The 12,446-nt window shown below is 40.0% G+C and overlaps 1 protein-coding gene across 1 annotated transcript in view; it reads right to left on the reverse strand.

The window, feature by feature from the left end:
• The window catches only part of ldlrad3 (low density lipoprotein receptor class A domain containing 3), a 45,474-nt gene extending 38,480 nt beyond the window's left edge, over positions 1-6,994 (reverse strand). Inside the window, exon 1 of the mRNA XM_079808862.1 lies at positions 6,783-6,994. Coding sequence (XP_079664988.1) covers positions 6,783-6,837 — 55 coding nt within the window. The 5' untranslated portion in view covers positions 6,838-6,994. The remainder of the gene's footprint in view (positions 1-6,782) is intronic.
• Positions 6,995-12,446: the final 5,452 nt, after the last annotated feature.

The following is a 12,446-nucleotide window of genomic DNA, read 5'->3' on the forward strand; positions in this document are numbered from 1 at the left end:
TAGATTCTGTCACACACAGTTGAAGAGTACCAATGATAAAAAATTACAGACCTCTACATGCTTTGTAAGTAGGAAAACCTGCAAAATCGGCAGTGTATCAAATACTTGTTCTCCCCACTGTATGTTAAAAGATCGAGTACAACATACTGAAATCCTTATCACGTCACATGTACAGCTTGTAAACACTTTACATTTACCTCAGAAAAAACATATTCAGTGTCCATAAACTCTGAATGTCCATAAACCATACATTTTTCTAGTCAGCTATAAAAAATTAACTCTAGAGAGGAGCATATTCATAAATATATGCACCATATTACATATTCATCATCATTTTTAATGTTCTTCAATATGTAATGCATGTTTGAATAAATCAGTAAATCAGTACCCATTTAAATGTTTATATTAAAAAAATTAATTGTAGTAGAAATTATTATGTAATTGTAAAGTTAGTATTATAACTTTATTATTATTTAAAAAAATCATCCTTGAGTGTAATTTAAATGTTTGTATACAAATCAGTTACTTTAACCGTTAATATAATGTAGTACCACTGACTCCCTGTAGAGTTTACAGCATTAGGTGAGAAAATGTGCCATGTACTGTACCTGATATCAAAAGTAATCGACATCGAATTTAAAGCTTGTGAATAGAAATCGATTCGAATCATGGAATTTGTGTCAATACCCAGCCCTACACAGACCTAACAAAAATGCAAAGGTTGTAACGTGTAACATGCTGCTCTGAAGGCTGGTGCTTTTGTCACATGACTTGAAGCAAATGTGAATGCCAAGATAAACAATTCACTGCATGTTGAACTGTTTCCTTTGACCTGGCAGAGTATCTTTAGTACTTCATTTGACTAAATCTACTTTGCAAATTCTTGTGTATTTTCTTCTGGTATCTTTGTGCAATAGCAGAGAGAGGATCCAGGGTGGAGTGTGACGGTGCCACTGTGTATGGTCTCAGGGCAGTGTTCCTCAACCGGGGGACGCAGACCCATAGTGGTCCGAGGCATGACTGCAGGGCGTCCGTAGAATCATTACAAAAATCACAAACTGATACGCTATTTTATCATATATTGACACTAATAAAATGATCAAAACCAGAAAATATTAGTTTAAATTTCAAGTTACTGCAGGTGCATTTTCATATTTGTCGCCGATTTTAATCAGTCATGGTAACAGCTTGTTGAGAACAGCGCAAACAATATGTAGAGGTGGCCTGACACAAGCCAAGAAAATTACCACCAGAAAAGCTCAGAAAAATGGACAACACAAAGACGCTTCAATATCAAAACATTTTTAAAATGTTTGGGTTTCCCGGAACGACTGTATTTTCTGTGTGCTGAGGTCCTGTCCAACCAAGCAATGACACCATCCACATCTAACAACTAAACACTCTCCATGTGTAGATATCGGCACAGAAAACATCCTGAATTACAGAAGAGTCAACGCAGATGTCCAGCTCGTCCCTGCTTGCGTCATGTGAGATATCCTAAAAAAAACATATTCAACTGCTGAGGAGCTAATTGTGCCATTAGTGGCAAATCACAATTGGTTGCATTTGTTCACTACAAGGTTAAGGATGATATCGACGAACATATAGTTTTCTGTGGATTTATCTCACGCGTGAAACGGAAAAATACTTCAGAGACGGGAGCATGTTGGGGATTTTCTCTCTGAGCACTCGTGCCAAGAACATGGACCTCTGGGGTGGGATATGTCAGGATAGGGATGTCAGTAGTTTCCCTCAGCTGAACATGTTCAAACGGTGGAGCTGATTCTGCAGACAGGACAGACACACGTGAACAAACTTTACTCTGAGTTTAAGACACACTTTCCAGACATTGAGGTTCAGACTTCTGAACTTGACTGGATAAGGAATCATTTTGACTGCTCCTGCTAGTCTCCAGGAGAGACGTATGGTCATCAGATAGGGGTTTGAGGATAATGTTTTCAGAGGCATCACTGACACAGTTTTGTGTATGAGTTTCTTTCTTACTGAACACAAAGGAAGATATTTAAGAGAATGTTTGTAACCAAGCATAACTACTATAGTATTTTCCCCCACTATGGTAGTCATTAGCCGCGTTTCCACTGTCGGCCCAGTGTGAGTCAGGGCTTCCATCAGGCCGGGCCGGGCGGGGCTAATAGTCTCGGACCTGGAGCACTGAGCCCAAAACCCCACTGAGTTTCCACTGTCGGGCCAGTGCGAGCCAGGGCTTCCATCGGGCCGGGCCAGGCGGGGCTAATAGTCTCGGACCTGGAGCACTGAGCCCAAAACCCCACTGAGTTTCCACTGTCGGACCAGTGCGAGCCAGGGCTTCCATCGGGCCGGGCGGGGCTAATAGTCTCGGACCTGGAGCACTGAGCCCAAAACCCCACTGAGTTTCCACTGTCGGACCAGTGTGAGCCAGGGCTTCCATCGGGCCGGGCGGGGCTAATAGTCTCGGAACTGGAGCACTGAGCCCAAAACCACACTGAGCTTCCACTGTCGGCACAGTGTAAGCCAAATTGTGCCAAACATGCCAAATTGTGCTATTTTCATGATTTATCACAAACATTTTTTTTTATGTGGTTCAGATACTATAATATTTTGAGTTTCTCTTTATTAAACCCATTTCCTACATTGTATTAACTCAAATTTTTGAAGAAAAAGTTGGGACAGTATGGAAAACGCAAATAAAAAAAAAGGAAGTGATTTCTAAATTTACTTTGACTTGTATTTCCTTGCAGACAATATGAACACAAAATATTTCATGTTTTGTCTGGTCAACTTCATGTCATTTGTAAATATGCATCCTTTCCTGTCATTCAGACCTGCAACACATTTAAAAAAAAAGTTGGCACAGGAGCAATTTAGGGCTAGTAATGAGGTAAAATGGTTAAATAATGATGTGATTTGAATCAGGTGATGTCAACAGGTGATTGTAATTATGATTTGGTACAAAAGCAGCATCCAAGAAAGGTCTAATCTTTTAGGAGCAAAGATGGGCCGAGGATCGCCAGTTTGCCAACAAATACGTGAGAAAATTATTTAAATGTTTAAAAACAATGTTCCTCAAAGAAAGATAGGAAGAGATTTGGATATTTCACATTCAACAGTGCATAACATAATTAAAAGATTCAAGGAATCTGGAGGAATTTCAGTGCTTAAAGGACAAGGGCGCAAGCCTAAGCTGAACAACCGTGATCTCCGATCCCTCAGGCGGCACTGCATCAAGAATCGTCATCTAGAAGCCATATCACCACATGGGCTCAGGACTACTTTGGCAAACCTTTGTCAAGTACCACAATACGTAGTTACATCCACAAATGCCAGTTAAAACTGTACTGTGCCAAAAGGAAGCCCTATGTTAACAGTGTCCAGAAGCGCCGTCGACTTCTCTGGGCTCGGAGGCATCTGGGATGGACCATCACACAGTGGAAACGTGTACTGTGGTGAGATAAATCAGTATTTGAGGTATTTTTTGGGAAGAATGGACGCCGTGTGCTCCGGACCAAAGAAGAAAAGGATCATCCAGACTATTACCAGCAACAAGTCCAAAAGCCAGGGTCTGTCATGGTATGGGGTTGTGTCAGTGCCCTTGGCAAAGGTAACTTGCACTTCTGTGAAGGCACCATTAATGCTGAAAAGTACATAGAGATTTTGGAGCATAATATGCTGCCTTCAAGAAGACATCTTTTCCAGGGACGTCCATGCATATTTCAACAAGACAATGCAAAACCACATTCTGCACACATTCTGCAGTCCTGGCTGTGGAGGAAGAGGGTTCGGGTACTTGACTGGCCTGCCTCAGTCCCGACCTGTCTCCAATAGAGAATGTGGACAACGAAGACCCCGTACTGTTGCCCACCTTAAGACTTGTTTGCAGGAAGAATGGGACAAAATTACATCTGAAACACTTCATCACTTGGTGTCTTCAGTCCCTAAACGTCTTTTAAGTGTTGTGAAAAGGAATGGCAACATTACAAAGTGGTAAATGCTTTACTGTCCCAACTTTTTTTGAAATGTGTTGCAGGTCTGAATGACAGGAAAGGATGCATATTTACAAATGACATGAAGTTGACCAGACAAAACATGAAATATTTTTTGTTCATTTTGTCTGCAATGAAATACAAGTCAAAGTAAATTTAGAAATCACTTCTTTTTTTTTATTTGTGTTTTCCATACTGTCCCAACTTTTTCTGATTTGGGGTTGTAGAAAAGTTTTAGTGGTAGCGATGTGCTAACTTATCACCTGCGCTGTTCTTAAAGATGACCACTGGAGAGCTGGGAAGTCTGTCCGATGATCATCATTGAACTTTAAGGTGAAGAATCGTTTTTTTTTCCTAAAGGGATCATGGACTGCATTTTATAACGTTTCCTGAGGTGCACACTTGTAATGTTACTAGTATGTTTACAAAGAAAAGCTGTTATAATTTAGAGCAGGGCTTTTCTACCATGATTTGAGCGCTCTGATTTATCGCAATGAATGCTTTCATCATAACTAACAGTAGAAAACGAGTCGTGTTGGCCACTTGGTTTCATTAAAAGTGGAGTAAGTTTTGAGTTGTGAGACGTACAGTATGTTTGTACACTACAGTATGACCTCTCACATGTCGATAATACAGACGGACATTGTATGGAAATGTGGAGAGTGTTAAAACAAATGTGCCTCTTAAATCTATAAATACTACAGGTATTAATGTTTGACATTAGATTGATGTACTGTATTGTTACACCCTTACTATCACACACCCGGTGCACTGTGACAGCAGGCCTGATGCAAGTGTGTTCTGCGAGGGTCAGCCGGTTCTCATGTTCACATTGTTTAAACATCAAACGCACTGCTCATCTGTTCACGCATGGGCGTCTGGTCTGAACACCAGGTGTGATCAGGAGCATTGCTGGAGCGTTGCTATTGGAGGAACTGAACACCACTGACCAACACACACCTGCTCTAAAGTCACACACACACACCTGCTCTAAAGTCACACACACACACACACACACCTGCTCTAAAGTCACACACACACACACACACACCTGCTCTAAAGTCAATAGTGCAGTGTTTGTGTGTTATTTAAAGAGTGTGTTAGTGATATGAGCCTATAGGCAGAGCACAACACACACACACACTCTGAATATTTACACATACAGGGACACACAGCAGCCCACACACACACACACACACACACACACACACACACTCTGCTTATTACACACACACTGCTTATTATACACACAAGGACACGCAGCAGCACACACACACACACACACACACTCTGCTTATTACACACACACTGCTTATTAAACACACATGGCAGCAGCATACACACACACACACACACACACACACACACACACACACACTGCTTATTACACACAAAGGGACGCGCAGCACACACACACACACACACATACTGCTTATTACACACACAGGGGCGCACAGCAGCACACACACACACTCTGCTTATTACACACAGGGACGTGCAGCAGCACACACACTCTGCTTATTACACACACATGGCAGCAGCAGCACACACACACTGCTTATTACACACACAGGGACACACACACACACACGTTTAAATAATAAAATAAAAGGATTCCTCTCTGGAGAAGTGTTCAGTCTCTCCTCATGTAAATAGTGAATCCTCTCATGTGGCAGCACAATTGGCTTTTAAAGGGAAAGGGAGATGAGGCTCCGGTTGGTTTATTGCTTGTTACGCCCAAAACACACCCATGACCCATTAAGAGACGAGGAATAACCCTTTTGGCATTTCTCTTGTGAGATAATAGTTTTTTATGCATAGTCCCTGACAAATAAATAAACATGGAATAATAATTCCTCTAACTATATTGATTTAAAATCCATTTGTGTGTCTCAGTGGGTTTAGAAGTTCTGCCACTTCCCGCCAATCGATTAATGACATGTAACTGGAGACTGGATCACACGCGTGTAAAGTGTGTGTTAGTGTGTGGTGAATTGAGAAATCCTGCATATAAAGGGTGTTTTCTGTGCATATGAAGAGCATGTGAACTGCAGATGCTCAGAGGCAGGAGATTGGGTTGGGTTTGTGATAGCGCTGTCCCACTGCCATCAACACAGCAACTTCAGAAAACAATAAATACATGCCAGAATATTTCCCACAGATCTGCCAGAGCTCTGAAAGCTGCGATAAAGCAATTCTGATTCATGCTTGATCGATTCAGCTGTGTAATAATACCTAAAACATGTTCAACTCCTAGTCTTCTCGATTAGCCTAAATAACCAGCAGCTTTGTTAGTGTTTATCTGACCATAGTATGGTGTTGAGCTGACCTTCAGCGCACAAACACTCTCACACACACACACACACACACACACACTCCATTATGTGCTCACACACTACATGATTCACGACACGTCACGGGCGTTGATGAATACGGTAGGACTGTCATTGATCCATAACGCGTATAACGAGCTTCAGAAACGACTGTGAAAACACTGAAACTGTGTCTTTATTAAAGTGTTCGCTGCGTGTCAACTCCTGCGTCCACACAGTAAATCACAAACTCTCGGTTCACACAACGAAGAAAACAAGTCCCCGGGAGCGAGCAGGCGCGCGCACATTGATGCCGGCTTCACTAACCCGTTACTTAATGTAACAAAAGTTACAAGCTGCCTCATAAGTGTGTGTGTGTTTGTGTGTGTAGGAGAACGCAACAGCTGCCAGGAAACACTACAACAACTGCCGCACTAATGGCGCTACGGGAGGAGATCCAGAGAAACAATGGATGAAGCCAGCGACTCACCGACTGATCCAGAGCCCGAGCCCGAACCGAGCAGAAAGTACCAAACCCACATCATTCCCCGACGGACCGGCCCGCGGCGGGGCAGCAGCTCGCCGAATCTAACGCTTCTGTGCGCGGAGCCTCCAGCGCTTCAGTGTGTCTGTGTGTCCGTGTGCGGAGAGCGAGAGGTGGGCTCGAGTTGCTGGGACAGCCCTGAATCACAGAGGGAGAAGGAGGAGGAGGAGGAGGAGGAGGAGGAGGAGGAGGAGGAGGAGGAGGAGGTCAGGACATGCTGGTGTGGAGCAGCAGAAGAGGCGGAGACATGGAGACATGGCCGAGGAGCAGCGACATTAAACAGTTACACAGAGGTCCACTGAGGACAGAAACGTCCATGTCAAAAAACTGTCATAAAAAATGTAATCTTAGCACAAACTTAAGCTTGGTCTCATTTTAAAGAAGACCCTTCTTCAGAGTATTGTTGTGGTGAAAAGACTTTAAAAAGTGAAACAAACAAACAGATATAAAGGTTTAAGTTTATGAAAATTACTAGTAGGCCTATATATAAAAAATAAATATATATATTATGAAACATGTTGAACTCTAAATCTAAAAATCTAAACAAATTGTGTTCCAGATGTGAGGTTGATATGTCCAGAAATGAGCTCTCACTTTGAGAGAGAGAGAGAGAGAGAGAGAGAGAGAGAGAGAGTGTGTGTGTGTGCGTGCGTGCGTGCGTGCGTGTGTGTGTGTGTGTGTGTGTGTGTGTGTGTGTGTGTGTGTGTGTGTGTGTGTGTGTGTGTGTGTGTGTATGTGTGGGCATGTTTTTGTGAAATATCAGGACACAAATGTGTATAATGACATGGGTATTACAAAAAGAGGGTGAAATATGAGGACGTTCCCCATGTCCTCACTTTTCAAAATGCTTATAAATCACACAGAACAAGTTTTTTTTCACAGAAAGTGAACTGCACAGTCTCCTGTGAGGGTTAGGTTTAGGGACAGGGGCAGTGTAAGGGGATAGAAAATATGGTTTGTACGGTATAAAAACCATTACGCCTATGGAATGTCCTCACATTTCACAAAAACAAACATGTGTGTGTGTGTGTGTGTGTGTGTGTGTGTGTGATATTTGCAGTAGAGTTTTTCTCTCTCTAATATTACAAGTGCACACACACTCCATTTTTTATTACACACACACAAACCACACTCTGATATCCATGCCAACACACACACACATACACACAGTTATGGTGGTAACACTTTACAATAAGGATCATTAGTTAACATGAACTGCACATATAAAGCATTTATTTATCTTTGTTCGTGTTAATTTCAACATTTACTAATGCATTATTAAAATCTTGTTAACATTAGTTAATGCACTGTGAACAAAAAAGATAAACTAACGCTGAACAGAGGTGTTGTTCATGGTTAGTTCATGTTAACTAATGCATTAACTAATGATAACTAATACAACCTTACTGTAAAGTGCTACAGTTATAGCTGCATCATTTATAGAATCGGCTTTATAATATAGAGTGAGTATTTGCTTTATAGGCCAAACCTGAGAAAATGGCTTCATCTGGTAAAAAAATAGTAAAAATGTAAATGTTGAAGCCTTGCCAACAGAATGAAAGCCCATTAACAAAGACTGCATGATGTTATAGTTAAATGGCCCTGGTATTAAACATTTTAATGGGTTTGAATGGGGATATTTTTGTCCTTAAGGTCCTGAAAGGAACCAGTTTGTGTTACTACTGTAAAATAGATTTATTAAAGGAAATGAGGCTGAAATAGTAAAATTCCAATAAAAATACACTCCTGTGCCAAAATGTATGCAGTCAGCATTAACACAGGCAGAATGATCACAAAAACTAAACTGAAAAACACAATGTCCATTAGGATGTATAAGGGTTAATGTCCATTAGGATGTATAAGGGTTAATGTCCACTAGGATGTATAAGGGTTAATGTCCACTAGGATGTATAAGGGTTAATGTCCACTAGGATGTATAAAGGTTAATGTCCACTAGGATGTATAAGGGTTAATGTCCACTAGGATGTATAAGGGTTAATGTCCACTAGGATGTATAAGGGTTAATGTCCATAAGGATATATAAGGGTTAATTTCCACTAGGATGTATAAGGGTTAATGTCCATTAGGATGTATAAGGGTTAATGTCCAGTAGGATGTATAAGGGTTAATGTCCATATAAGGATGTATAAGGGTTAATGTCCATTAGGATGTATAAGGGTTAATGTCCATTAGGATGTATAAGGGTTAATGTCCATTAGGATGTATAAGGGTTAATGTCCATAAGGATGTATAAGGGTTAATGTCTATTAAGATGTATAAGGGTTAATGTCCATTAGGATGTATAAGGGTTAATGTCTATTAAGATGTATAAGGGTTAATGTCCACTAGGATGTATAAGGGTTAATGTCCACTAGGATGTATAAGGGTTAATGTCCACTAGGATGTATAAGGGTTAATGTCCATTAGGATGTATAAGGGTTAATGTCCATTAGGATGTATAAGGGTTAATGTCCAGTAGGATGTATAAGGGTTAATGTCCATTATGATGTATAAGGGTTAATGTCCACTAGGATGTATAAGGGTTAATGTCCATTAGGATGTATAAGGGTTAATGTCCATTAGGATGTATAAGGGTTAATGTCCATTATGATGTATAAGGGTTAATGTCCACTAGGATGTATAAGGGTTAATGTCCACTAGGATGTATACGGGTTAATGTCCACTAGGATGTATAAGGGTTAATGTCCATTAGGATGTATAAGGGTTAATGTCCATTAGGATGTATAAGGGTTAATGTCCATTAGGATGTATAAGGGTTAATGTCCATTAGGATGCTAAAGGGTTAATGTCCATTAGGATGTTTAAGGGTTAATGTCCAGATGTCCTGGTTCATATTCTCAAACATCTGGAGTATTTTCCTTACTTTTCTCTTTAAAAAAGCATTACTTTCCTGAACCATAAATGAATTATTATAGAAAGTCACACTTAGGTGTCTTTAACTATATGTAATTACATAACTAATAGAGTTGAGTGTTATTGTGTAGATGTTGTATAATAAACACTTGTGCTGTTATTGAGGAGTATACGGTACGGTTAGCTCAGGTTTACTGCGATGGGTCAGTTATAGATGTGATTATAGAAATGAATAACAGCTGTACATGCTGTGCATAACAACTGCATTAACAAATGATTCATTTAAATGTTAATACATAGTAGTTAAAGCATGGCCGTAACAATGTCTAAAACATTGGGGGCAAAGTTTGTTTTGTTTGTTTGTTTGGGTTTTATTCAAATTTTAGTAATATAACATATTTAGTAATTAGAGAAGTAATCCATTTAAACTCTTTGCAAATAATATTTTATTAAAAAAATATGCGCACAATCACTCTTGTTTGTATGTCTAATATGTCAAAAATGTACAAAAAAAAATGTTTTATATCACTGAACATTTATTAAACCAGCGCAAAAGTAAAAGTTCATTTTTCATCTCTGGGTGAATTTTTAGCCAGGGTTATCCCAGTTGAGCAGGCGGGGCATGTTGTCACACTGCATTAAAGCTGCACTATGTAAGTTTTCCGTCCACTAGAGGTCGCCTGTTCAAAACAAAGGTGTAGTTTGATGACGGCACGTTTGAGCGCAGAATCTTGGGACATGTGGTCTTCAGCTCACAGCCGGTGGGAAAGAATCGGGACAGGACTCGGGCAGAAATCATGTTGATGGATGTGATTATTAACGTTACTGTAGTCTGAAGCAGAGCAGGACCGAGTGTTGTGGAGCGATTGTTAATGAGATGACTCACTTTTATTATGCCACAGTCGTCCCGGTTCCTTTCTCACGATTTACAAATAGTTGGAAACATTTGGGATATTGAAAGTACTTAGCTGAACAAACTATCTAACACTGGCCTAGTCTCCCTCAGTGTCTATGGTGGTTATGGCCCTGGTTAAAAGCTTTAACATTATTTTAGATGGCCAGTCAGTTCACATGCTAACTTCTGTAACTTTCTTGAGTTTTTATGGCATGGATTTTTTTTAGCCACCAGAAAAAATCTCAGTATTTAGTATAAAGTATGTATAGTATATTCAGTATAAAGTTATATCATGTGTTTCATAGAAATATTCTATCAAATACTGCATTTTAAAAAAACAACCAGCCAGTTTCCCAACCAGCTTCTCAATCAAACACATGACTCCAGTCATCCGAGACTCCAGAACCTGAAATACCTAATTTCCATAATCATCATGTTTTGTAGGATAATCCAGGAATTTGCATTACCTGAACACACCAATAGCATTTCAGTGTGAAATCATCCAGACTTTTCCAACATACATAATGATATCATCAAACACTTGATAGAAGATCAAAACTGACTTGTGGGCGGTAGATCAATTTCCTATTTAGCCTCCAAAGTCTAGGACAGTATAGGCTTGTTCAGAACGCACACACACTCTCGAAGACACACATAACACACTATCACATTTCCGTTAAAGCATTGTTCGGCTGCATGAATAGGCCAACCGGAACCGGGAACACTTCCCATAGCAGTGTGTCGGTTCTTCCGGTTATGTATATTTTCAATGTGCTGGTCTGTGTGATTTCATTATCAGAGGCAGGAGAAGAGATGAAGTGATGAGGATTTGCCAAACTCAACGGAACGTGTCGTTTTGTAATCCAACACACGGGATTATTTCAGCGCGCGTGTCAGAGCTTGTCTCAATAGTGACCGCGACACTGTGTGTGTGTGAGACCTGACCAATAACATCATTATTATTCTGTCATTTTTCATTGACAGTCATTTCACAGTAATTCCCACGTTTATGCCTAAATTCTGTCGACGCATCACTGTTTAAGATTAATTCAATGTTTAACATCGTTACATTTATTTAAGGCCGTTAACGCACATTCATTAGTCTGTTTTCACCAGCGGCGACAGGATTCAGACTTTAGTTTGGATTGCGCTGCGATGGGACTGGAAGTAGCGATACACTGCTTCACTTACCGGAGACAGGAAGTGTGAGGAAGGCCTGTCTTAACACTAATGTCTTCTGTAGAGCTAAAGTCATTATTTATGAATTCTTCAACATTAACATTTGTTGAAGCTGCTTTAATCCGTCTGGATTGTATGGGCTGTAGAAGTAAATGTGACTTGACTTGAAAAATAATTAAACTATGACATGAAATGACGCTTAGATAATAGGCCACAAGATGGCGCTATAACTAGCAGATTACTCTTCTGCTAATAACCCTGGCATGTTCTAGCATTAACATTGTTATTTCCTATGAATTGCTGTATCAATCAGTATGACATGTATAACTTAATTTTAATCTTATATATTAAATGTATCTACCATTCTAATATTCTGAAAATGTACTTTTTCAAGCTGATTCTAGACCATGATTTGCACTAAAACCCCTGGAGAATCTAGTATTATACACTATACAAAGTTTTTTGGAGTACAAGAACAAAAACGAACATTACTTCGTTTTGCTCATTGTTAAGTCATGTTAGCTAATGCATTAATAATTTGTATATAATGTATATAGCGCTTTTCTAGGAACTCAAAGCGCTTTACATAAAAGGGGAATCTCCTCATCCACCACCAATGTGCAGCAGCACCTGATGATGCGACGGCAGACATTTTGTGCCAG

This window comes from Gobio gobio, assembly GCF_949357685.1.
Source record: "Gobio gobio genome assembly, chromosome: 25".
Lineage (NCBI taxonomy): Eukaryota > Metazoa > Chordata > Actinopteri > Cypriniformes > Gobionidae > Gobio > Gobio gobio.